The sequence below is a fragment of the Taudactylus pleione genome, unplaced genomic scaffold (genome assembly GCF_031769625.1).
Source record: "Taudactylus pleione unplaced genomic scaffold, aTauple2 ptg000479l, whole genome shotgun sequence".
Lineage (NCBI taxonomy): Eukaryota > Metazoa > Chordata > Amphibia > Anura > Myobatrachidae > Taudactylus > Taudactylus pleione.
The window spans coordinates 6580019-6607824 of NW_028284881.1; the positions used below are offsets into that span (position 1 = coordinate 6580019).

Consider the following 27806-nt stretch of genomic DNA (forward strand, 5'->3'; position numbering starts at 1 on the left):
ACTTGGTGTTGTAGAAGGTTACAGTCTATGGTTTCTTCTTTCCTTCTTTGCTCACTGCTATTTCAGCATGCAGTGTACTTAGAAGAACAACATAATTTTTTTTTTCCCTTTTCTTTTCTTGGTACATAGTCTCTGCCAGTCTGTTGCAAGATGGTAGTGGAGTGTGTTTCTGCATTGGGCTGCTTCACCTCATCTGGGAATTCACGACTAATTTTGTTTGTTGCCCCCACCGATGGTTTCTTCTTTTGGAGAAGTTGTTTGTCACGTTACTTCCTTGGTTTAGAAATGGCTCCATGAGGCAGAGAACGACATCCTAGTGGCTGCTTCTCTGGATGGGAAGTAATTGCTAATCAATAGACTTCATTGTTACCGCCCAGGTGAAAATAAAACTTGTTTCCCACAAACTTCTCCCAAAGTTCAGAGATAAGCGCACTTGTCAGCTGGCAGGCATCAGGCTCTAGTTGATTCGTCATGGAAATGGAGGAACTTAAGATGCTCCTGAAGTCTTTCCCTTGGCATTGTGTCTTTGATGAATTCTGGCCTCCAAGAAACTGACCAAAGGCCATCTACAGAGAGACCTTGGATATCCTTAAAACATGGACTGTTGGGGTGCCTTTAAGATACAGTTTAGGAACCTCTATTTTAATTTAGTTTCATTTTATTTGTTTTTTTTTAAAGCGATCTCTACATGGCTAGAGTTTCTGAGCAAGTGACTCAATCTTGTAGGTCTTCACATCTTGGCATGAAAATATGGCCATTTCTTGGGCTTCTGTTTTGAACAAAGTGGTGTCCAAATGCTATCTACACCAGGATTTTGACCTTAGGCCAGAAGTTCCCAAACGTGGTCTTCAAGGCTCCCCAACAGTTAGTTCAGGTTTTAGCGATAACCATGGTTGAGCACAGGTGACTTAATTAGTTCCTTAGTTAATTTGATTTAACCACCTGTGCTCAACCATGGATCTCTCTGAACTGTTTCAAGCCTTGAGGACCATGGTTGGGAACCTCTGCTATATGCTGTATTATATCTCTGGAAAAGTGGTCCTCTTATGAAGCCCTTGAGATTGGCTGGCTTGTTTTCAAAGCGGAGCATTGCTTGGTGGATTACTTGAGTATTATTTTTAGCCTTACATAGGTCCAAGGTAGCCTGCTCCTGAAGTGGCTCATTTTTACCAGATCAGTCAGTGTCTCCTTGGCGCTACGATATTGAGAATTTAACTGCTATGACTGGTCAGCACCCAATTTTTTTGACACGTGCACGAAAGTTTGCATTCAAAAAGTTGTGCACAACTGCTTCTGACCGTACCTGTAGGATGAGTTAGAAAATGGGATATTTATTCTCGTGTTAAATCCCTTTACATTTTAGTGTCCCTTCATGGACTCAGTAATCTATAAGCAGGTGAACAAGATTGTAAAAAGGGTAGGTTTTTAAAGACTATTTTTTTTTTTTTTTTTTGGAGGAAAACTCTCTCCTCCCCCTCTCATTTAGTTCTATTGTGACTTGGTTAGGAGTCTCCCAGCAGTATGCAGAGGTTTAGAGTAGGGGTAGTTTAGACTTGTTGAATTTCCTGTGCCCAAGCATAAAAACCAGTTTTCTCTTGCTGCTCAACTGTAATAAACATGCCATGCGGAAGGCAATGTTAGTATAGGTAACTTTGGTGTTTGTTCCTACGTCATAATTTCTCACGGACAATAAATGTGCAAATCTATCCTTTAAGTTAAAGTACTGAAACATTTTGCGTAAAACTGGTTATATAATGGCTATTGTTCTTTAGCTAAGGACTCAAGATTACAAGATCAAAGGCAAAATTCTCCAGCTGGAAGCAGAGAGTCTATCAAACAAAGTGATTCTTCTAGTTTTAGCAAACCTGACAACAAAGGTATGTACATAAATGCTACTTTAATGTCCATATTTGAAGAATTCACTGATTTTGTTATGCATGTTTAGGAATATTTTATCATAAAGTTTAGTAGCTTGGGTAGCTATCTGCACGCTCCCACAGTCGCATGCGATATCGTCTGGACGGCCGCGCTGCATGGCCAAACGGACGATATCTCATGCGACACCGTTGCGAGTAATGAAGGGCGGAACTAGGGGTCATTCATTACATCGCTCAATTTGTACCCGCAGTACAATATGTGGGGCCTACATATCATTCTGGTACACAATTAAGGTGTACACATTAACGTGTACCCAGCTCAAGATTTGATTTGGGTCCCATAACTTGTCAGTCCAGATCCTCTAATGTTCCTCTATACCACAACATCATACTCTTACAGTGCTCAGCTTGTATCATGTTTGTTTGGTATATTTTTTTTTTTTTTCTATACTCAGATAAGAGCAGCCCATTTCTAGATTATTCTGTGCAATTATGAAACCCTTCACTTGTTAATGGTCTAAACATCTCTTCTGATTTATTTTATTTAATTAGTGTCTCCCATGGCTTCAGAGCAAAGAAAGCAACTTGATGACTTAAAGAAGTTTAAAAATGACTTCAGGGTATGTACATTAATGTGGTATTTTTCAATCTGTACAGTGTAGACCTGAGCAGTGGTGTTGCATGCAACAACTTATTCATGTCATTAAGCTGATACTGCTATACATCTAACTGCTTATCTTCTGTATAGTTACAGTCTAGTTCTAGTCCTGATGCCATGGATCAACTTCTTGGCAAAAGCCGCGATAACGTAGAAAAACCCAGAGAGCTTTTGAAGGAAAAGTCTGATTCAAATTCCAAGGAGTCAACCAGTGAAAGTGGCAGTAATGCCCCTACGAGCAACAGTAGCAGCAAACCAAGCAGCCCCAGCATCTCCCCAGTCATTAGCAGTAGTGGTCCGGAGCCGAAGAGAGGCCCAGAGGTTACATCACAAGGTGTACAGACCTCAGGACCTGGCAAACAGGATAGAGATGACAAGGAAGACAAAAAGGAAAATGCTACAGAGTAAGTGACTTTCCAGCTGTTCCCTGCAGAGCAGTAAACCAAGCTGTAATGCACACTCATCCTCTTGTTACACCGTTGCATCAACTGGACAAATGAGAAGCATCTAAAATGTGGTGCAAATGCATGAAATGTAAAGTTGTGTTCTTATCAGAGCATCCCTTCTATATGGAAAAGGTTGGTGTTGCCCATAGCAACCAATCAAACCCTATAAATTTTATAGAATATACTAGATGGCTATAGTCTGATAGTGGCTATGGGTGACACCACCATGTGTCCTCTTTAGAAGGGTTGATGATTCTTCCCCTTGGTTACTAATTGTACCAGATCATCTGTATTTCACATTTTTGTGTTTGCATCTTAAGGTGCCCACACACACAGCGTTCTGCACACGATCCCACGATGTGTGCGATTTCCCCTGAACTCTCCCCAGGAAGCTCCCCGGCAGTCCTCCTCAGGATTTGGAGTAAAAAATGTCCAATCTGACTTAAGATCGATTGTGCATCCAGTGCATTGTGTCCCAGATTGGCAAATCTGCCCTACAGCACACAGATCTGAAGGTGTAATGTACGACGAGTGGGGACGGGCATTGGCATCGTGATCGTGAGTGGACACTTACGATTTGATCATATTTTACACTATTTGTCACGATTCGTCGAAATCGTCCAAATCGGGTAAAATATAGCTATGTGTGTGGGCAGCTTTACATTTTTGTCTTCCTAATCCTGTAAATTTGGCATGTATTTTCTCCATGCTGTATGCCATGATGTCGGCTCTATCCCACCATTTCTCACTAGAGACCTGCAGTCTTGTTGGGTTTGGGTTGCACTTTGATGCTGTAGAGTTCACCCATTCAAATTAGGTCATAAGAATGGTTTGGTATGAAGTAATATTGGGCTGATCATTACCATATCTTGCAGCGTGCGTTGCTTGGTCTATGGCAGCTTTGCCATTGATGGGATTTATGAAATGATCATAAACCACATATGACTGAACTACAGGGTCAGCACAGGTTTCTTGAATCACCTTCACACTACATAGCAATGGCTTAATGTGAACAAGCTTTTAATGCTACATATATCAAAATAGCAATGCCTCCAACTATCTTACGAAGTTTCTTAAATTTTTAATCGTTGGTCTAGTAACATGCAACATGAAGTAAAGCTTTCAAAGCATTTTGGTTTCACTGCCTTTTAAAATTGTGTACAACTAACAAATTGCCAAGTACCTGGGATATCAGGATATGTATATCTTTAGTGTCTTGGTTGCATTTGTCTTTCAGGAAGTTTGCTTTTTTATTTTATCACATCTGTTTATTATTGCCTGTGACCTTTTTTAAATAACATTTTCTATTTTTTTTTGTCCTTCTTTCAGTCAAGTACGGAAATCTACCCTAAATCCAAATGCTAAGGAGTTTAACCCACGATCATATGCTCAAGTAATTGCCTGTTTTTGTTCTGTCCTTTCCTATAAATAGTGACCCAAAATACAGTAGTTTGTTTTTCAAAAACACAATAGCCGGTCACACTGCAGAGTTACGCAGACACAAATTAATATTTAATTGTAGTTGTCACAGGGAAGTGTCGGCACATTACACCTCATGTTATTTACTATGTCCACGTGCTACTGCTGCGTGTGTGTGTGTATATGTGTATATGTATGTATGTGTGTGTGTATGTATGTATGTATGTATATATATATATATATATATATATATATATATATATATATATATTTTATATATATATATTTTATATATATATTTTATATATGGGCCCACACTGTCGTACCGCATACAATGTTTATTCGGGCCACATGCAGCTCGCAGGCCGCATGTTTGACATGCCTGGTGTAGTACACAGTTAACATTAACAAGCATCTACAAATTCATTCTTCAGCTAAACAGTGCTTACAAAACATGGTACTTTAAATTGTTTACACTATTCAATACTATGAACAATGATGGCTTTATTCTGATTTTGATACAACTGCTAAATTACTTTGTCTATTGCCACCTATAACCCTATTGTTTATAGTTGCAATCAGTATGCATATTGCATAGATATGCCTCAATCTGTTATCCAGATTTACAGAAGTAAAACTATTATGTGGGGTGTTTATTTTTTATAACAGCCCAAGCCTTCTACAACACCAACCTCGCCTCGACCACAAGCTCAGCCAAGTCCTTCAATGGTGGGACATCAGCAGCCAACCCCTGTATATACACAGCCAGTTTGTTTTGCACCAAATATGATGTATCCAGTTCCTGTCAGCCCTGGCGTCCAGGTAATACAACAAATAAAAAGCATCCAGGGTAGCTTAATGTAACTGTAATGCATGCATCTGTGCCATTTACAGCGGAGAATGACAGCGGTCAGTTCCTCTATATTGGGACAGAAGTTATGAAGTGGGAATTTAGGCTGTTCTGCAGTCATGTTTGTCTCATTTTGCTAAAGATTTGGTATTACAGCTCTGCATTTTACTCATTTTCTGTCTTGTCAAATAAGCCTAGTTCCAGAGCTAAAACTTGAGGGGCGCCATCTGTTATGTTTAAGTGCTAAAATATCTTTGCACAGTGTTTAAGGTAGATATGTTGCTGATTTGGCAGAGCCAGCCTGGGATACACCATTAGTCTAGTCCAAAGGTTCTCAGACTCTGTCCTTAGGACCCCACACAGTTCACATTTTCCAGGTCACCTAGCAGGTGCAAGTTCCATTGGTGGAGCTAATTATTTCACTTGATTCTGTGAGGAGTCCTAGAAAACATGCACTGTGTTGGGGTTCTGAGTACCTAGTTTGAGAACCTGTGGTCTAGCCTATTGCAGTACTGTTTTGATTGCAGTATGTCCCAAGGGGGGGTGAGAAGATCAGGGCCGGATTAACGGGGGGGGCGACAGGGGCGATCGTCCCTGGGCCCCCATCCGTTAAGGGCCCCCACACCCATCAGGGTTAAAGTGGACCGAAGGAGACTGAACCAGTTCCGCCTCCTCCGGCCAACCTAACCCCGGCGCCGCAGGGAGGCTCCATTTACCAGGTGCCCGCTGTAACCAGCGGGCGCCCGGCTCCCTCCCCGCAGTAGTGCAAGTGGCCTACTGGGGGGGGGGGGGGGCATTACTACAGGGGACCTTACTCTGGGGGGAGCCTTACTACAGGGGACAATACTTGGGGGGTGGGGCATTGATACTGGGGCATTACTTGGGGAGGGGGGAGGCGTTACTACTGGGGGCATTGCTCGGGGAGGGGGGAGGCGTTACTACTGGGGGCATTGCTCGGGGAGGGGGGAGGCGTTACTACTGGGGGCATTGCTCGGGGAGGGGGGAGGCGTTACTACTGGGGGCATTGCTCGGGGAGGGGGGAGGCGTTACTACTGGGGGCATTGCTTGGGGAGGCGTTACTACTGGGGGAATTGCTCGGGGAGGGGGGAGGCGTTACTACTGGGGGCATTGCTCGGGGAGGGGGGAGGAGTTACTACTGGGGGCATTACTATTGGGGGCACAACTACATGGGTATTACTACTGGGGGATTTATACAGGGGGCATTACTACTAGGGCATTACTATTGGGCACACACCCAATTACTACTGGGGGTCATTACTATTTGGGGCACAACTACAGGGGTAGTATTACTGGGGGCATTTATACAGAGGGCATTACTACAGTGGGCACTACCAATGGGAATATTGCATAGGGGGCACTGCATAAGGGGCACTACTACTAGGTGCACTGCATATGGGGCACTACCACTGTGGGCATTGACACTACTGGGGACTCTGCATAAGGTTCCTATTGTGCATAGCCCCAATTTGTCACATTTAATAGGGGCCCCCACATGTTTGTTGCCCAGGGGCCCCCACAGACCTTATTCCGGCCCTGGTGAAGATGATGATCCATCTGTATCCCCCTCACAACATGAGGTAAAGAGTGTATAGTGAGTTTCCCAGTGGTGTTTGGCCCCCTCCTCACTCTGAGGACCGCAGTTTTGGCTTCAAAGCCTGAATCTGTTCAAGGCTTAATGAGGTGGTATTTATCCTTAGAGAATTTTTAGAAATGACCTGTACATCTAGGTCCAGCAAATGCCGGAGTCCTAGAAGTGTCTAGTACTGGGAGGAACCCGACTATTTTATACCTCTCTGGATGAAGGTGAAATGTCTTACTCAGATCTTGTGTATTCCTTTTATGTTAATAAGGACTACTCTTGGAGACAGGATGTCAATGATTTGATGTGCTTAATAATTCAAATAATTTGCATTCAGAACAATGATGATCCTGTTACTCCAGGCTCGCCTCTGTCTAAAATAAAGAAGAAACAATCCTCCTTCCTCTAATCAACTAAAATGTAACTTTGAGACATGGGTAAAACATGCAGATTTTTGGCACTTTATTCTTGTAAGGCTACTGAAAATTGTGAGTCCCTCTTCAAAGGTAGATGCCTCCTTAGGAGATGCAGGACTGATAATCTGATCAGATATTTTTTTTTTATAAGCAAACTAAGGATAGGAAATTCGAAGCCATGGTAAGGTCTATATATTTTGCCTTCCTTGGTTCATCTGTCTGACCTTACTCCAGGCCAATGTATGAGAGACTCAGACCCTTAGGTGACTCATTGGTGGTTTATCAACTGTTACTATATTGTATTTGTAACTTTCTGCTGATACTGTTGGACAACCAACGGCAGAAAGTTTTCTTTCCAAGAGACGGACTACAGAGTATTTAAAGTACACGATTGGCTCTGACAGACATTATTATTGCCTTAAGTTTTTTTTTTATTTCAATCTATTTGCTTCCACCCTTTTGTTTAAGCCTATAGGTCTTTTCCATGGACATTTCATTTGATTTACCATGTTCCACCTGAAAACATGAATTGTCATCTGAAAGTTTTTTTTTTCGTTTTTTTTTTTTTTTTTTTTTTTTTAGCTTGGCAGCCAACCTGGTCCTTAGTTATATTACATCTATTAGGTTTCACAGGTTGTGTTTGTATCCAAAGATCCTAGTTTTGAAAGAGAAGAACTGTACATTGCAATTTAAGTGTACACACCTATAAGTTCCCATTGTTGTAGTATGTAAAACAAAATTTAGATTTTTGAGTTAAATCCTTTTTTTTTTTTTTCTCTGAATTTATTGGGACACTTCCTGAACACTTGCTTTAGTTTATTTTGGGAGTTAAATATTTTTGGAAAAGGTTGCTCCTCCCTATGCTAGGTGTTCTCTGTTCTGTCCTGCAAAACTTAGGAAGCGATCCTAAATTTTTCTTATTAATTTATTGTACTTTGCATGGCAGCAAGAGGAAAAGGCTCAAATTGCACTAGGTTCTTTCCACAGATCAGCTTAGGGGGTGGGGAGATTCAATTTAGCCGTGGCAATTTACTGTGGGCTAATCGATCTCCTGGGGCCCCACAGGCTCCACTTAACAAGGATTTTTTTTGAGCAAAAGAAATCCCCCGATAGTTTTTTCTGGTGCCACGACGTTCACGCATAGGTCTTTGAATTTATGATTCTGTGTGTTAATGCCCGTTAACATGTTAATTTAACAGGCGTTACAAAGGGGCTTGGGTGAAAAATGGGCCTGTAATTGAGTAGCCTGAGGCGTTAAAGCCCCAGGCTACCACCCTTTTTCATCCTTATTAAATTGGGGATGATTGAATGCAGCCCTATAACTGTTGCATGTGATGCGTCATAGAAAACAGTCACTTTGCTTCAATAATGAATGTTTACAATGTCACCCCTCCCCCAACACACACAGTCCACCATCTAGCTTATGTGGCACATAATAGTGTGATTTGGTAGTGTCACTCATGTTTCATCTTTTTTTCTGTTTCAGCCATTGTATTCTATTCCAATGACAACCATGCCAGTCAACCAGGCCAAGACATACAGAGCAGGTAAAGGTGAGACTGGTACATGTACTGTACTATTTTAAATCATTATTTCTGTTGAGCTTTATAGGTGATGTGGTGATCACTATAAAGCAACTCTACATTAAGTAGCAAGTTTATGTTGCTGCACTATGCATTTTATTACATGAGTTAGTAGGTTTTTTTTAAAGTTATACTTTTCTGTAACAATTTTTTCGATCCTTTATTCTTGCCACATTTGCAGCTTTAATTTCTTGTCAATGTATATTTATACTCCACTTATCCCTGATGATTGAAAGGCACTGAGTCTTACTTTAATGGTGTATTGCATAATCTTGGTGGAAACTGGAACTGAGGTATAGCGGTGTGTACAGGAGCTTGGTCACTTTAAAAAAAAAAACAATCTCAATATCTGAGCAGCTGCTGCCAGTAATTTAACCTTTGTATTCTGTTGAATTTAAATTTCTAAATTGGAAGACTATTATCCTCTTGGTGAGTCTCCAAGTTAGGGTTCCTCTCTTACAGATCCACTTGCATTAATTTTTGTGAAGACAGGGCTGCTTTTATTACAAAGTCCTCATTTCAACCCAAAATATCAGTTTCACTTAATTCAGGATACAGTCATTCCTTAGTGAAGTTTACAGCGAGCTTCTTCGAATGAGGAAGCTTCATTTCTCCTTCTAGAGAGGGCTTTTAAAAGTTAATGTGGATTATAGTGCTAGTTTCCTACAGACACATGATCTCCAGGTCCTCTGATGCACAAAGGAGTTTGACCTGCAGATTGCTAGCTGGATTACCTCTAATTATATTGGTGCAAGTAAATCTGTCTCTGAAAACGTGAGTACATTCCACCATGCTGGATGACTGTTTAGAGTGACATGCCAAGGAGCCCTGGTGTCAAGGTGGACCCTGGACCTCCCCCCTTTTTGTCTGGAAGACAGTGTCCTCCCTTAAGAATTTTGTAATTTGCTCAAGCTCCTACATTCTTCTCTATATTCCATGCTATCAGCTGCCCCCCAATGGACTTTGAGAAGAGAAATAACCTACAAGTACACAAGGCTTGCCCCAACCCCCTATTTTTTTTTTTTTTAAACTGGTTTTCTGTACTGTATTGTATGGTTTGGAAATAAAAATGACCTGCCTGCATAAAGCTGTGTAATATATTTGTTCCACTTATTCTATCTGGCAGTACCAAATATGCCCCAGCAGCGGCAGGACCAGCATCATCAGAACACTATGATGCACCCAGTGTCTGCAGCAGGACCACCAATAGTAGCTACTTCACCTGCCTATTCTACACAGTATGTTGCTTATAACCCTCAGCAGTTCTCTAGCCAGCCTCTCATGCAGCATGTTCAACACTATCAGTCACAGGTAACATAGCTTAATAAGTTTGTTTGTTTTTTGTTTTTTTATTTGTGTGATCTTGGGATATGTGATGTCTCTCTTCCTTTCTATTTTGTTCTTTGAATTCTTTATTTTGGTTAAGTCTGACTTTTAACCGACACTACATATCGACATATCTATTTTCAGTTGTGTTAAAAATGTGAATATTAAGTGCTCAGCGTATTGAGGCATTCCACGTAAATTGCGTTACATTTCATGTTCATTTTTAAGAAGTTTAAATGCACATGTTAAAAGTATGGCAATAATATATGGGGTAGGTAGTCATAATTCTTAGAAGCAGAAAAAAAACAGTAGTTAAATTTTAATATTTATATGCGTGACTCCTGTTACAAGCACATGGACATGGGAACTGAAGCGACTTATATTGTAAAAATAATTAGCGTAGGTGTAAATATGTATGTTATACTTTACACTTATAAGACCCTAAACTTATGATTGACACTAACAAAAAGCTCAATGTTAACCAAAATATACTGAAAATCAATTTTGACATGTGACTCATGTTACATATACAAATGTGACTCATTACATTACTGTCCCCAGTCAAAGAGCTCTGATACAATTACTCAAACCTGTGGAGTCCACATGAATTAATCAATGGAGGCCTGTTTATCTTCCTGATTAACTGAAGATATATAACATATTTCATCTGGTGGTGATGGCTATTTCCATTTGCTGCCAGCTTGTTCCATTGTGCTCACTAAGTATTCACCATCTCTGATGTCCTTGATCTCACCTGAGTAACTCTTTCCATCATATTCAACATGGAACCAGTCACCAACGTTAACTACATCATCTGAAGTCACTGTGACCATTACATTAAGTTAATCAGTAGAAAGAAATGAAGTTGAAAATATCATTGCAACTGCTGTGATAGAATTTAATTTTCATGTATTGTGTCCTAATTTCATGGAATGTCCCATATGAACATGTTATGCTTTCTTATAATGTGCATACACAATGATGTGATCCCGGCATTTTGCCGTGTAGCTTTTGGCTCGGTTTTCTTGTATTTATAAATTGCATTTTTATTTTTATTTTTTGTGTGTTCCAGCATCCGCATGTATATAGTCCTGTAATACAAGGAAACTCCAGGATGATGGCTCCACCAACACATGCTCAGGCTGGCTTAGTGTCTTCATCAGCTGCACAGTATGGAACCCCTGAGCAGACACATGCGATGTATGGTAAGAAATGTCAACACAGTGACTCTTCAATTCTTTTTGAGGAAGCTGGAAATTAATCTGACAGACCTCTAATTATCACTTCATTGGGCGGTAGCGGATTCTGTTAGGAAGTGTTCATGATCTCTATACACATTAACAAACTTTGAATCCAGTACTGGTTTGGAAGTGCTTAATAGGGCAAGTGGTCAGAACCTATGAGTTTCTCCAGCTATTCCAGATGGTGCATAACTAGTATAACATGGTAGAGGGTGTAGTATAAGGTAAGGGAATAGTTGGTGTGCTGACTTTATCTTTGGGAAAGTAGTAAGGGGAAAAAACATGACATTTTTTTAAAACTCCTTAATTGGCAAGTATTACATTGACCATATGGTACCATAAAAAACCATATCTATCCCAAACAAAACAATTGTAACTATATAAACCTCTGACTAAGTACATGTTTTAACAAACTTTTGGCATCAAAATGCTAAAGGGCCCAGAAATGTGAAATACAGTATAAACTGCTAATCCAATGGTCTTTTCTCATTATACATATGTATTTAGGATACATTGCTATTCCATTGGATGGTAGAATTCCTGTCCTTTTATATAGTGTAGTAACCACAACTGTACACCAGGTGTCTCTGTTATATGTAATAAGAGCTTTTCCTGTTCCACAAGAAGCACTTGTAATAGCGAGGTTTGTTACACTAAATAAAAATGACGTCTTATGTTATGAATGATGCATAATTGCTGCTTCTACCAAGGAATTTTCATAGTGTTCAATTTATTTACTTTATCTGGTCTTTCACATCCTCCTCTTCAGTCTGCTACCGTAATCTTCACTGCATGGCTTGCTATGAAATGCTGGGCTTAGACCTGTTCGTTTCTTATTTTGCTTAGTTATACATTTGACTATGCTCAATAGCACTGAATGTAAAACTACATAAACCTGTACTTTGTTACATACAACCTTGTTCATAATGATGATGGGCTGCTCTGGTTTCAGGTTACGTTGATGTATAAAAGCACTGCTGGCAGATTTGGTGCCTTGGCATATATCTTAGTCCCAGACTACTTTGCAGCACAGTAACTAGTTATTTGTGCAAAGCTTCTCACTAGGCACCGATTCATTCTTTGTTCTAGGTAGCATTGACTTTAATTTTGTACAAAATTTATACTTAAATGTTTTATGAACGATTATGCCTTTTTAGACAAGTAGGGTCAGCTTGTTTGTGTTTAATTTTTTCATGTTAATCTTTGTCTACATTCCCAGTTATAAAAGCGCTTTTACACGCTCATGGGAATTCCCTTTTGCATGATCAGCTGCTGCATGACTGAACAGAGAATCCTTGTCTCTGGCTTCCTCTACATTTAAAGGTTTTTCATTCCCCATTCATAAGCAACCCCAAGCGCTCACATCTTATAAATGTAGAGTATGGACAATCTCTGCCTTGTCATTTCATCCCCATCTCATGTTGGGCTAGGACATTTCCTGGATAACTTATCTCTCCTACATTGGCAAATTAGAGAACATTTTAGTTGCATGTTTGCAGGTCTCCATTGCTTTCTCCAATCTTTCACCTACAATTAAGATCATTTTTTTTTCCTTTCTATTTTGGGGGATGTGGAGATTAATTGAAGTGGGGGTGAGGGTTTTGCCCCATCTCCTGTAATGCTTTGTTCAGCAGTTTAAAACCTGCAACCAAAAACCTTTTTAAAAGTGAATCACCATGGAAAACAAAATGGCGGGTCCCCCCGGCCCACTTGCTGAACACTAGCTTACATTTCAATATTAAAAAATCTACACTTAGCTTTTCTATTTACTTTGGTTGTCACTTTGTGCAGGTTAACTGTTCCTTTCCAAGGGCCTTGCTTGGCTATGTCTCACTTGGTAAACACTCTAACAATAGTTACTCCCAATAACCTAGATCAGACTACCGTAAATGGACCGCACATGGCCTTTCTGCTGGGTCCTGACGCTTACTGTATCTTACCTGCTGGACAGTTCAATCAGATACTTTTAACATCGCACTTGTTTTGGGGCAACACACGTCCAGAATTACCAATACAAATGTAAAACTTTTTAAGACTTCTGTACAGAATTGTAAAGACCAAATTAAATACATGAACTTTTATTTAAACAATGTCCAACTGCTATTTTTAGAGTTTAAACTTAATCCTAAAATCTATATTTAACTTAATTTCTCCTTCTTCCAATATGAGGGGCACCGCACACCCTGGCTGTCTGTCCTTATGCATCACTTGAAACCAGCCATGTTTCTTAATGGGGTGTTCATAATTCATGAGACTTAAGCTTTCTGGATATTTCACACAGTTCAGAATCTCTGTAGCTTCTGATTTGCAGCTTATGGGTTCTTATAACCATTTCCCAAGCAGCACTCTATATTCAACTCCATTGAAAAAGTAAAATTATGATTCCAATAGATAATCTGATTTAGAGCAATATCCAATTAGCCCCTGCACATTGTTCGGGTGCTAATGGATCCCCCAAGGCTATCCAATTGGCCCCGAAAGCCGACGCCTGCACTTGGGGATATTTTGGGGGTGACTTGATGTTTCCTGAAAAATTATTCCCGAAAAGTGCTGTGTTTTCACTGGTGCATTGGCGAGAACACACGGTTGTCAACTTATCACGAATCCTATGTGTTTTCGGCTGAATACTCCTCCCCCTGCGGAAGGTTAGGCACCCCCCCGTTAGACTTAGTGTTAGGCTGCGGGAAGGGGGGAGGGTGGGGTTAGGCACCCCTAAGGGACGGTTAGGGGGTAGAATAGGGTTAGTTTTTGACATTCGGGATCTTCAACCCTGCCGGGCTTACGCTGTTATGATTTGAACCGCCGGGCATGCGGCCAGCTGTAATACCTACTACACCCATAAGATGAGGGGATAAAAAAAAAAAAAAAACTCTTTGCCCCTGAATATATGTTAGAGCTAATTGGACACCTCCTTTAGTATTTGGCATTTTCAAAATGGTTAGTTTAGCAATTCTTCCTTTTTTTTTTTTTTTTCTTCTCCCAATGTGTTTTTGTTTGTAGATTTTCTCCAGACTAATTCAGCCTATTGAATCTCTTTGGGATCATATACATCACTGTGGTGGGATGTACAGGCTCTCATTCCTGTCCAGTACACACGTCCTGATTTCCCTGCTATTTAATAGACTGCTTTTTCAGAAGTATTACTTCAGTCTGAGAGATGACTACATGGAGAAGTTTGGCTATAAATCTGTATACTGAAAATCCCAGTAACCCAGTGAGAATATTTGCATGACACTCAGAAATGACCATGTTTTCCTGATTCATTGTTTTGGAAGCATAAGCAAATTAAATCTCATGCTCATTATCCATCATGTCAGCCTGATTTTGCTTTCACAAAAGGCTAATTTACCTTTCTATTTTCCCAAATTCAGCATTTCCTAAAATCCCCAACAACAAGGAGACTGCCCCTTCTTTCTACTTTGCCAGTGAGTTGTTGTTTTTTTGTTTCCCTTACTGAACTGATTTGTGCTTGTGATCGCTCATATGATGATTGTGTTGCAAAGCTTTCTTCTCTACCAATTAGTATGGGAATGATAATGAGGAGTTTGTCTTTCTTTATAACAGTACACACTTCCAGTGCAGTTAGTGCTGAAGGGAAGAGGCAGCATAATGTTCCATACTTGCTCAACGTCTCTGCTAACACTAGAATTGCTCAATGTAGCTGCAGTGTAAAATAGCCCACACATGGCAACATTTACATTTTTCTTTAAACCATTTTTATTCGCCTCTGTGCTGAACCTACATTTTTTTTTTTTTTTTTGTTAATTTTATTTAAGCAGTTCCAACACAAAATTAACCTAGTTTTTTGTTTTTTTTCTTTCTCTTTTAGTAGACTTGGAAATGCCAGAAAATAGTATTTGTTTATTCCTCCTACAGCAAATATACATAAATATCAAAGTTTAGTTTGAGCTTTTGTTTTTTTTCTTTTGAATATTTGCACTTTCATTTAAAATTAAAAAAATAAAAATAATTTAAACTCCTGAAATGTGTATGAATAATATGGTATCTCAACAAAGCATTACCCCCCCCCCCCCCACACCCACCCAAGGAGATACCACTGCCGTCTTTCCTACGAGTATACCACAAAGGGTTACTTTTTCAGGCATTTCAGAGGTTAATTTTATTTGCTGGTGTGGGCTGCTCCTGCTTGATGTAAATGCCATCAGAAAGGCTCAGTAGGTTGGAGTTGGACTGAATAATGATCACCATTTGGTGCTGATCTTTGACCTTATATTACCCCATAGTCGCAAATCTTGTTCCTTCCGCATGGTCCATTTCTAGAACTATAGTAACTATACTATAGTAATGTAAGCATGGACCTTGCCATTGTTTTATCCCTATCTTGTAAAATCCACATCATCTGTATTTTAATTAAAGAACTCTCAGCACATGTGTAATCAGTGATGAGTTGTTCATACAGCGTAGTGTCCTTTCTCCAGTACTAAGCGCTCTGTAGTGGCTTTTTATAGGCTTTCCTATACAAGTTTGGCACATCTCCTATACAACATGAAAAGGATAATTTACACAGTACAGCTGCAGTGCACAATCCAAGGGCAATCCATGGCTGCCGCCCATAAGAAATGTGCCTTTTTATTACGTTTATTGTGCATAATGCAGCTAAATCTGATGCCCCCTGGCACCAGAGACCTCCCACTCGCTCCTTGTGTGTTGGAGGCACAGGGCCCCCAATCACTACATTGAGGCATTCCGACTTTGGGAGCTGGCCGGTGGTAATAGGAAGTGCTGATTACTGCTGTGGGAATGATGGTAAAAAGATCAAATAAGAAACTGCACACTGCTCCTCCTGGCAACCTATATGGGTATAGAGGGGAAGGAGCTTGATCTTTTGCAAAGAGATTTAAATTTAACTCCTGTACTGCACCACTATATCCAGTGTTTCCAGTTACACCCATTGGTCACGGAGAAAGATTTGATGTATTTGGAGTAGAAAAAAACATATATAATTTTCATTTTGTAGGAGTGTATTATGTAAACGACCTTATGGGAAGGTGAAGATGCATTAGGGAGGTATTTGTCAGTAAACATTTAAGTGCACAAAACTTTTACCAAAATCATTTGAAAGGACCCAAGTTCTGCAGAGGTACATGTGTGCCAGAAACCCAAACTTGTTTCTATACTAAATAGGACAAATTTGAGCCAAATTTGAGCCAATGTGATAAAATATCTACAAACATGGCAGGCCATATTGATGTCACCTCTCTCGATTAAGTTAGTGAATGAGGCTAAATGAAGTGGTATTTTTATTAGAACAATAACTGATGGAGGCGATGGATCTAAAGTGCTAGTACAGTAAGTCTACACTTATAGTGAAGCACTTAGTGACACCCCCGTGTCTTTCTCTAGACTAGTGGGCAACTTGCAGATTGATTTTTAAGGGCCTGTTACCAAAGACTGGCAGATGGGCATGTACATTCAGATGCACTGGTTAGTAGCTGCGCTTGCGCACAGCATTCACTGTTTGTTTTGAAGCTCTTAAGCGAGGTTAGGCTGATGTTAGCAACGCTGACGCTTGTTAAAACAAACATTCCTGAAGTTTTCACACTGTAAAATGTGTGGTGTTGCAATATATTTTGCAGCAAGATTCGTAAGATCTAGTATAGCCCACTAGCCTACCCCCCCCCCTTTTTTTAAAACAAAGCTAAGCAGTTATGAAATTAGAAGACCTATGCCCTCAGTTTGTAAGCACTCCACCGTTCAATAATAAATATGCATGGGCTGTTATGGTATCAGAGGACAGTTACAACCCATAGCTAGCTCTCATTGTGGAAGTTCCAATTCAGTGCAGTGTAGAATAGCTCTGGATTGGAGTCCCCAGAGCCATTCAATTGGCCAAACTCCTGACTAGAGTATTTCTTCTCACACCCACTGAGATGTGAGCAGACATCAGACTAAACTGTAAGGCCAAGTTGCGAAAATATCTTCGTGGCCGTCTCAAGTCTGAGAATGCCAGTTATAGCAACTTGCACCTACTCCCGGCATAAGGCACGGTAACCGGCATCTCACTACTAAGTGCAGTGCACAGCGCGGTCAATTGAATAGCTCTGGGAACTCCTTCCCTGTGCTATTCAAATCACACTGAATTGCTCCCATTATGCTTTAGTGAAAGTCTTTAAAGACACAGATAGGGAATGCCCTTTAATAGTCATGATACAGACTCTGGCAGGGTGTCTGGATGCTTATATATTCTGGGCATGACAAGTGCATTTATAGATTTCTGTGAAATTGAGTAAAATGAAATGTGGGTAACTCATTTGCTGCTCCAAATGACGAGAGAGTAAATCCCCCAACTGTCCCTACTGCTTTGATTGGCAAATGCCTGCTCTTTACACTGATGCCAGGGATCTACAGTAGCACTGTGTTTGGCAGACTTATTGCTGTGGAGGAACATAAGCCTTTTTAATGTAATGTAAGCAAGAAGTTGGGGTCTTAAACAAAACACCATTTTTTTTTTGTTTTTGTTTCATTCCTATTCCTGCAATTTTGATCCTGATCAGATTAGCAGCAAGACATTATCGTTTGACCTTGAATGCATGTGTAAATCTGGAAAGCGCTGATATACACACATGGCATCTCCTTTAATGTTACGCTATGTTTGCGTCTGAGAGCTATGCATGCTTGCTATTCAACACCCATAAAAAAAACAACTTTCCGGTACGCTCAAAGAGAAGTAGAGTACTGTATATTTGTTTCGTGCAATTTTATAATCTGCATCTTGGAATCGGTGAAAAGCTGCACAGTGTACCATAGACGCTAGGCTGTGGCTTTAATTGCACAGGAATTGGTTTTAGACAAAGTTGCAGATAAAGTACATCTGAAATTGGCGTGAGGAAATTTTGTCTATTTGCACTGGAGCCTTTTTTGCACAGATTCAGTTACACACAAATAGCTCATTCCATGTCAAGTGGAGCATTTTCGATGATTGATCCCACCTGACCATTTCCAATTTATTATAATAATAATCATATGGCGCCACAAGTGTTCTGCAGTGCCTTACATAGTACATAGACAAATAAGTAACCATTGACATACAATACAGGACATGGATAAACATTGCTATATTAGCGACCTTTACGCCCGCATAAGCAGCCAAGTGTTAGTTTCCCTAGTGGGGAGTAAGAGAGAAATTAGTAGGGAGAAGCACAAGAGGATAGAGGGCCCTGCTCGAAAGAGCTTACATTCTTTAGGGGAGGGGAAGACAAACAGGAGTGACACAGAATGGGGTAGGCAGGGAGAAAGGAAGATGTAGCGGCAAGTTAGGTTGAGAACTGGAAGGCTTTAATTTGATAAATCTTTACATGAAGGTTGGCATATTGTAAACTAAAATTTTTTTACAAAGTTAGTCAGACATATATGCCAACCTGCATGCACAATTTTATCAAAATTAGAAGTATTCAGACATGAAATGACCCAGATATTCAAATGTAACAAATCGGTGGTTTGCATACAGTAGAAATAGTTTTGTCGCTATCTGCGTATAGGGCACACATTTTAAGAGAATAACTGTTTGGTGCGGCCGAGTCACTTGGGACCTGGCATGCCGAGAGGGGGCCTATTTGTTGCAATTTGAGCAACAGTGTATGACGACACATCTGTATGGTAAGGTGTCGGCTTCATTTCATTATTGTAACTGGCACCATTTAATTGGATGATGTATGTAGATGACCTGCTGCTCTGCACACTGTGTAGCTAAACCATAACATGATTGGGTCTCCTTAATAACTCCCCCTTCCTCAATATTGTGCAATCATGACAAGTACATGAGTCCTCCTGCATTGTTTAGCTCTGTAAATTGAAGGAGGATCTGCTGGAAGTACCACTTCAGTGAATGTAGAAGCACCATCAGTACAACTGGTAGTCCTGTGCTATTATGTCTGTTTATATGATGATCCAAGTTCACAAGCAGGCAATCCATGATCCTAGTAAAGTTATAATCTTCAAGTCTAATCTAAAATTTCACTTTAAGAAGTGTATTCTCAATGGCAATGTATGGCTGTGTTCATATTCCCATTGATCACTTTGTATGTACAATACGCAGCAGTGCCTGTTTGCAGTGTAGACTTGCAAATCCCCTATTTGAATTTCTATGGTCCAGTGTCATTAATTGATGCTGTTAGCTCTTGAATCTTCAGAAGATTTGCCTACTTTTAAAAACGTGTGCAGTTTAACCTTCATTTCTTTTCTATAACTTTTTATTTTTGCTTTCTTCTGAATTCTAGTTTCTACTAGCTCACTAGCACAGCAGTACGCTCACCCTAATGCTGCACTACATCCACACCCCCCTCATCCTCAGCCTTCAGCAACACCTACTGGACAACAACAGTCTCAGCATGGAGGTAATCATCCAGCACCAAGCCCAGTTCAGGTGAGACACATTCAGTGTTATGTACCAATTTTGTGACGGTACCAGCTTCCTATCTTAAAGACTGAAACAGCCTTGTCCAATAGGGGTTTCATACTCCTACTTGTATTTGGGCTATGTATACCCAGTGCCTCTCTCCTTTGTGCACACCACATCTGCATTTTGCTGCTATAGAGCTGCATACATTGATGGACACCAGGATATGAGTGTTTTTGGACAGTTGGCTGACTTGGTGATGGCACTGCCTTATTGACTAATTGTAGAACATACATTAATTTTATTCAGAACCTGTTTATTGCCTTAAAGTACACAGAGGTTTTGGTCATTGTAGTGCTCCCTAGTGTACCATACAAAATGTACAGTTAGGATAGAAAGAGTAACGTTCTCTACCCAGGGATATGATTTTCTTTTAGCGGTTATAGTTTTCACCACAATGAATTAAAGCTATATGTTACACATGATCATTTTCAAATATGCTGGCTGTAACAATTGTGAGGAATAATATTTTATTTGCAGTATAGCTATGATAAATCTCTCCCGCTCTATAAAATTGATATGTACATTTACAAATAGCCAGCGCACAACCAGATCTAATAACACTGGTAGCTAAGTTACAATAAAAGGAAGATAATGGAAAGCATTGTTAATGAGTGGAATTTTAAGTTGGTCAAAAGTCACCATGATCACTTGACCATTTGCGTTTTTAAGATTATATTGTTTCTGAACTCCGCATGATATTCTAATGCGTGTGTCCCCCTTCCTATTTTTTCATAGCACCATCAACACCAGGCAGCTCAAGCATTGCACCTGGCTAATCAGCAGCAACAGTCTGCCCTCTACCATACTGGACTGGCTCCTACACCTCCCTCCATGACCCCTGGCTCAAATGCACAGTCCCCACAGAACAGCTTTCCTACTCAGCAGGCTGTATTCACAATTCATCCCTCGCATGTCCAGCCTGCCTATACCAACCCACCTCACATGGCTCATGTGCAGCAGGTAATTCAATAAATTTGTGGTTTTTAGCAAATGTGAATGTTATGTTTTGTACTAGATACTGCTGAAAAGTTTCAATGATCCCTTGTAGCATTGATTCTCATTGATGTATGACCTCTCCCCCCAACTCTCTATTTTAAGGCCCATGTACAGTCTGGAATGGTTCCTTCTCACCCAACGGCTCATCCCATGATGCTGATGACTGCACAGCCACCCGGAGGTCCTCAAGCTGCTCTTGCACAGAGTGCTCTACAGCCCATTCCTGTCTCTACAACTGCACACTTTCCCTATATGACTCATCCTCCAGGTAATTGTAGAAGTATATAAGGCATTATTTACTAAAATTTTGTATATTTCTTTCATTACGTTTGTTTGTTTTCTCACTAAAACATTGTTCATGTCTTTTGTCATCTAGTGCAAGCACATCACCAACAACAGCTGTGAATGTGGAGTTTCTGTGAAAAGGCTGGAACCCTTTTGTAGGCCAAAAATCATCCCCACGTCTGCTTCCCTACAGTGGAAGTCCTTACATCTAGAATTTCTCATTTTTGTTTAAGAAAAAAAAAAAAAAATTAAATCTTGATTTCTGCTAACCTCCAATAGGAATGCTAACTGATCACCTTGCAGTGGGAAAGATTCGGACTGAGTAGAGGCATGTAGGAACTTGCAGGCTGTTGAGTACACTGCAATTAATCCTCCAAGCCCAACCTTTGCTTGCTGGTAACTGGAAGTTATTTATTTTTAAAGGCCCTTCTAAGTTATGAACTCATCAGCTAGCGAAGGAAATAACACGAGTGATTCTTGCTGCTATCTTCACCTTACAAAAAAAAAAAATCAAGACTCTAAAATCCCTTTTTATGTCTAAACTTGAAACCGATTCAGTAAGGATTCTTCTCATCAAACTGGTGACTTATTATTTATGAATCAGGTTTGATGTGGCTGCTGTCTTGCAACAGCAGTGTAACTTTTAAGTTAAGGAAAAAAACTTTTACTTTGTAGATAATATAAAATAAAAACTAAAAAAAAAATAAAAATTAAAAAAGTTTTAAAAACGGACAACTGCTTTTGTTATGCGTTTTTTTATTTGAACATTTGTGTGAAAGGATGGATATATCCCTGTTATAACGTGTGTAACATGTTGTTCCATGTAGGTTTAACATTTTATTCAAAGTATGCAGTTGCCTGCCTTGCACCTCCATTTCATTTGATTTTGATCGATCTTTGATATAACTGTTGCCTGGTTGCTCTTCCCACTTTAGAAGTGGGGAAGAAATGTTGAGAAGTGGGCCATGCTGGACATGGCATTAGTGTGGACATTCCCTTCATTGGTGTTCAAAGCATTTACTGTCACTTGTACTAAACAGGGACTTTTTTATATGCTATTTTCACCTCTAGTCAAACTGTCTCTAGGGGATGTAGTCAATAGACCGGCGGACTAAATGCTGTCGGTCTATATCCCGACTGAGGAGGCCCGACGCCTGAATGCCGAAGGGTGCCAGACCGAACAAGGTAAGTCCGGGCGTCCTTAGCAGTTAGCTGGGGGGGTGGTAGGGTTAGGGATCCCTGGGGAGGTTTAGGCTAGGGGAAGGGGGGCTAGGGTTCGGCACCCTCTCAGGAGTTTAGAGTTGGGGGAGGGGGGGGAGAGGGAAGAAGGGTAGGGTTAGGTTATTTACCTGCGTCATCGGGATTCTCCTGCTGTCTGGCTTCCACTGTCTGTATTTCCCTATTCGCTATTAAGCCACCGGGATTACATACCCAACCCGTCTCAAGGTAGCATAGATCTCAGATGTATAAAGATTCCAGCCTTCCCCCTATTCAAATCAACCCCACATAGGACTTCTATTTAGTTCAAGCTCTACCTTGACACTACTTCTTGTTTGTTAATATAGAGATCTAGGGCCCAACCCCTGTGCCCCTGTAGCTTTAGTAATAGTGAAGGTGTACTTTTTAAACATTAAAGTACACCTTTTATTGTATATAGAGTTGTGTTGCTTGTTTACCACCCCTTAGCAATACTCAATAATTCACTTAAATGCCTGCTAAGTTTCTAGAAAGGGTGAAAGTTGGATGTATTGTACATTTTCACACCCTATAATATTTTTAAAATCTCCCTTAAGCATGGCCCAAAAAACAGGGCAGTATGGCCTCATTAGCCAGGTCCTCCTTCGAGGAAGACCCACAATGGGTCTGCTGTCATATTGAGTGTCAGTGTGCTATGGGTTTCTGGAGCCAGTAAAATGATCTTTGATACTGAAGTGAGTAAATTAGATGACCATTCCATGGAAACACTGTTTATCTGAAATGGCTTTGGGTCTGTTCTTGAACAAACCCATACCACCTTGTTTGAGATGCCATCGGGTTGACATTCAGCTGACCCAATTATTCCATACTCTGCAAATACTTACTGTATAAAGGCACTATTCTGTGGAGTGTAGGATACACCTGCTATGGTTAATGTATACCACTGTAGAGGCATTATCCTTTTGGGGTGTGTTTTTTTTATTTTTTTTATTTTCCCCCCTCTTCTTTCTCATTCATGGCCTTTTCCCATAGCTGCTGTTCCTTTTGACTAGGGTATTTAACATTGCTCTCTATTCTAGAGTAATTATGTAGAGCTTGCACTATTCCTGAGACAAAAGGACGTGAAGATGTGATAGAGCTATATGTCTTCAAACCTGCTATCAATTGTCTAATATCATAGGTCTATGATCTCTCTTGTGGTTGTCGACCCTGAGCAACTAGTCTGATGAATCTGTTAGTCAAGCGAGACTATATCTGAAACACATTTGAGTGGATCCTTACAAATTGCACTGCCTCGAAGGAAATACATCCTCGACCTAAGATCTTCATGTACAATAGAACAGACCTATGTCTGCGAGAAGATACTGAATTTTTTCATCTTCTGGCAAATACACCACCTTTTAGGATTAGAACAGAAGCAATAGAACAGTTTTGCTGGGTAGGTGTTTGTTGCATTTTTGTGGTAATTGATCAATGTAACTCGGTCTGGGCTGTCTCTAACATTGGTCTGGCAGGAACCAGCCTTGATTAAAAGATTGTCAGAGAATGGAATTATATGTTCTCTCATTGATCTTAGAAGAGCTGCCATCTCCACCGTGATCTTCACAAAACCCTTTGTGCTGTTTCCAGGCCAACAGGTAGCATCTATATTCTGAGATTGTAATCCTAAACCCAATGAATCCAGCATGCATCTGACCTATCCGGATACATCCTGTATGGGCTCAACCAGATTTTTAACAGACCGCCTGCAGAAAGCTTAGACCCATTTCAGATTTGGCTTTGGCTAATAAGAGTAGCCGCAGCGTATGTTGTTAATAGGATGCCCTTGTATTTCCGGTTTGTGATGAGGCCTTGAGTTCAGAATAGTAGCAGGAAGTTTCACAGGGCACTTGTCCATGACTATCCTGTTTGCTCATTGGGATTTATTGGTGAAGTGTGGACCAGAGTCTCTACCTCCGTGTTCATATGTGTTGCTTCAGGGTTTAGTCTTTCATCAACGTGTACAACAAATAAATTAGATCTGGATATTGAGCAGAAATGTAGGAATAAAGTTATATACAAATCTAATCCGCAATCTTGCAAGTGAGAGAAACTTCTATAGTGAATTACAGAGTTTGGATGGAATTTATTGCATACTGTCCAACTAAAATAAACCCAGCTAAGACTACCATTCCAAATATCCTTGTTTTGTTACAGGATGCACTGTGTAAAAGGCATGCATTATCCATACAGTAGGTACAGGTATCAAATCAAGGGGCATACGTATACTGGGAATTAGTCCCAGTGACTATAAATTTTTATTGCGACATTGAGAAATTAAATATCACTAGTATGTAATAAAAAAATCACATCTAAGAACCGGGAATTCTGATAGGAGCCCGTTCCTGTCATGTGTCAAAACTAAAATGATTGTTAATGGGATCACTTTACTTCCAGATTCAGGACCCAGCTGCACTACTGTGCATGCAAGGATCCCTCTCCAGCAAACTGTAGCTTGTAGGCTACAATGTCTTAACTTCATCTGAAGATGGCGTTGGCTGCTAAGACCATGCATTCTGGAGCTGGTAAATTTGACATTTCTTCAGGGTCCATAGGGCTCCACAAGGAGACATTGGGGTGTAGGTGGGATCTGGTGGACTGGACAGTGAAGCTTTTCAGTCCTCCCCTAACCCCCCCCCCCTATACCCCGCTCACAGCCTGAGGGCACTTCAGTTTTGTTGTGTCCAGCAAGGAGCTCTACTACCATTATGAAGGGACTGCCTTTTGCAGCCAAAGCTTTTGATTTAATTTTTATTTCTACCAGAATGGTGAGCAGCATTAGACTGTCCTCTGGACGTATGTGCTGCCACCCCATCACTCCTCTGCGGCGCCTTGACTCCAAGCCTGTGCTAGGTACTCCCGGCGGAGCTCCAGCTAGCAAGCTCCCCAGACTGCAGCCTGGAATACAGGGGACAGGTAAGGCGGAACCCCGTTCGCGGGGACCCGCATAATAGTGCAGTATTGCTTCCAGTCTCTGGAGACAGATCGGAGGTGCTGATGTGTACACTGGGGAGGCATCCCACCATGCCACTAAACCACCGGGGCATTAACATATTGGCGCAGTGACATAATTAAGGGCAGGAGATTTGGTGGTTAACGTCGGCCAGAGGAAAAAGGCGCTTTCACTGCAGCCCCTCCCCCAGTTCAGGGTGCTGTTCCACAGCGGTCCTGGTGTTCCCCGGGCTGCTGCTTCTCTGCCCCCTCAGACACACTGCAGCCATTTTAGGCAAGCAAGTCTCCGGGATTCGCTGGGTCCGGTCTCCCTGTATACCTCTCTCAAGGGCCAGGTCATACAGCCATATTCCTACCAGCCACTGTGGTCTGTGTAGTTGATATTAGAAAAATCTAATTTTCTGCAATTAGTGCCTTTCTGATTTGTATGTGATTTGTGCTAGCGCTAACTTCTACTTTTCTATACTGTTATAACTATCCCTTCTACTGTACTCTGTCATACTAAGGTATAGAGGGTATTTGTACCTCACATTTGTGAGGGCTATGACATACTTGACACTGTTGCAAACTACATGGTGCCATATCTAATGCGTTTGCATGCTCCCTGGTATCAGATGTAGCAACTAACTTGTGCCTTTTATAAAGCGCTGTCACTCCAGGGGGGTTACCAGCAGTGAAGTTGCACTTTCTATAGTGCTACCTTTTATATACAAATATTGCACTGTTGCACATCAACTTGTGCCATATATAGCGTTGCATACTACATGCTGTAAGTTTTAACGCTGTTGCATGCTACATCATGCCATATATAGTGCTGTTTCATATGGTATTGGGTCATGTATAGCGTGTTTGCACACTACATTGTGCCATATTTCACATACTGCTACTAGTTTACTACATTTCATCATTACTATGGTGGGCAATGGAAAGCATAATAAACAGCCTCAGGATCCTGCTCCTATTCGGTTGTCCTGTAAAGCCTGCTCAGCGAGTTTGGCAACAGGGGACTTTTTTCAGGATGGGCTTTGCACTAATTGCTACACAGCCCTGGTTCCTCAGCCCTGGTGTCTCCCCCTCAGGACCCTCCCTGGGCTGAATTTTCACAAATGCTGGCAAAACTTTTTAAACAGAGTGTTCCCTGTAGTGGCTCCCCCTGGGGGATGGCCACAGCAAGTACTCCCTGCAAATCCTTTGCCTCCCCCATGGGTAGTCATGCTGTCTACCTCAGTACAGAGTTTGGCTACTTCTACAGCCTTGCAGCAACTGCTACACAAGGAAAGCCTTTTACCTACCAAACCCTCTAAACGTGGTCTGTTATTCTCCCAGTCCACTCAGTTATCTGATTCTGACCTCATCTGGGGAGGTGAAAGATGCAGACCTTTCATTTTGACTCAGTCTCCCCTGATCTAGCACTAAGCTAGATATACCTGCGCTTGTTAGAGCTCTAAAATCCATTTTACAAATTGTAGAGTGTGAACACGCTTCTAAGAAAAAGAATGCACTTTTTAAACGACAAAAGGTAGTTTTACCAGAGTTCCCTCAATCAGACCAGCTATCTGATCACATGAGTGAAGCATGGATCATGCCTGGTAAAATCCTGGTCAAATCCCAAAACGATTCCGTTCCTTTTACCCTTTTCCATTGATTGCACTAAATGGGAAGTTTCCCCAGTGGTGGATTCACATGTAACTCGTTTGGTTAAAAATACCTTGAAGGAGACTCCAGATTGATGACAAGCTTCTATACATCTATCTATTTACTCTTACAGGAGCTATTACTCGTCCCTCTAGGGCTACGGCCTGGCTGGCAAAAGCCATTGAGAGTTGGGCAGAAGCCCTAGAAAAAGCACTCCCCTCCGATGCTTCACGGTAACAACTCTCCTATGTATCTCACATTAGGGATGCAGCCTCCTACTTGGGTGAGGCAGCTATGCATACGGCTCTACTGGCCCGTTGTATCGCTTGGCTCCTTTCGTGGAAAGCAAATTCAGACTCAAAAAAGGCTCTGGAGTCTCTTCCCTGTTCGGTGGACAGCCTATTTGGTTCAGAGCTAAATAAAATTGTGACTACCTTGGCGGCTAACAAGATGGTGTTCCTATTATCTGCATATAATACAAAGCCTCGTACATCGTCCTTTCGCCCAAAGGTCAGTCTTTTCCAGGGCACCAGATGTCAGCCAAGGCCTCCAAACCTAGGGCCAAACAGGCCTGGGCTACTTGTCCACCAACCAAGTCTACATTCAAGCCTGCAGCCTGACTGAGTGGGAACTTTCCAGGGTGGGTGGGAGGCTGACTTCTTCAATTTGCCTGGGTTTGGCATCAGACCACGTCAGATGCCTGGATAAGAGAAGTGGTCTGCCACAGATCTATCCTCTCCTTCCTGAGGTGACCCTCCCCAACAGTTCTTTTGCACAGGATATCCATCGGACTTAACCAAGGCCCTGCTGCTCCACAAAGCCATTCAGTCCTTACTGAATTCCTGAGTAATAATTCGGGTACCCTCC

At 41.1% G+C, this 27806-nt stretch overlaps 1 protein-coding gene across 6 annotated transcripts in view; it reads left to right on the plus strand.

Annotated features, from left to right (window-relative positions):
- ATXN2 (ataxin 2) overlaps positions 1–21843 on the plus strand; it is a 63674-nt gene extending 41831 nt beyond the window's left edge. For 3 of the 6 annotated variants that reach the window (XM_088449221.1, XM_088449226.1, XM_088449224.1), the window contains 13 exons: positions 1773–1877; positions 2430–2497; positions 2626–2939; positions 4311–4374; positions 5070–5222; positions 8753–8819; positions 9976–10160; positions 11248–11380; positions 14788–14841; positions 19654–19799; positions 20571–20795; positions 20934–21099; positions 21208–21843. In XM_088449221.1, the coding sequence (XP_088305347.1) occupies positions 1773–1877; positions 2430–2497; positions 2626–2939; positions 4311–4374; positions 5070–5222; positions 8753–8819; positions 9976–10160; positions 11248–11380; positions 14788–14841; positions 19654–19799; positions 20571–20795; positions 20934–21099; positions 21208–21236 (1709 nt within the window). In that variant the 3' untranslated portion in view covers positions 21237–21843. The remainder of the gene's footprint in view (positions 1–1772; positions 1878–2429; positions 2498–2625; positions 2940–4310; positions 4375–5069; positions 5223–8752; positions 8820–9975; positions 10161–11247; positions 11381–14787; positions 14842–19653; positions 19800–20570; positions 20796–20933; positions 21100–21207) is intronic. The other 3 variants (XM_088449222.1, XM_088449223.1, XM_088449225.1) reach the window with 3 other exon arrangements.
- The last annotated feature ends 5963 nt before the right edge of the window (positions 21844–27806 follow it).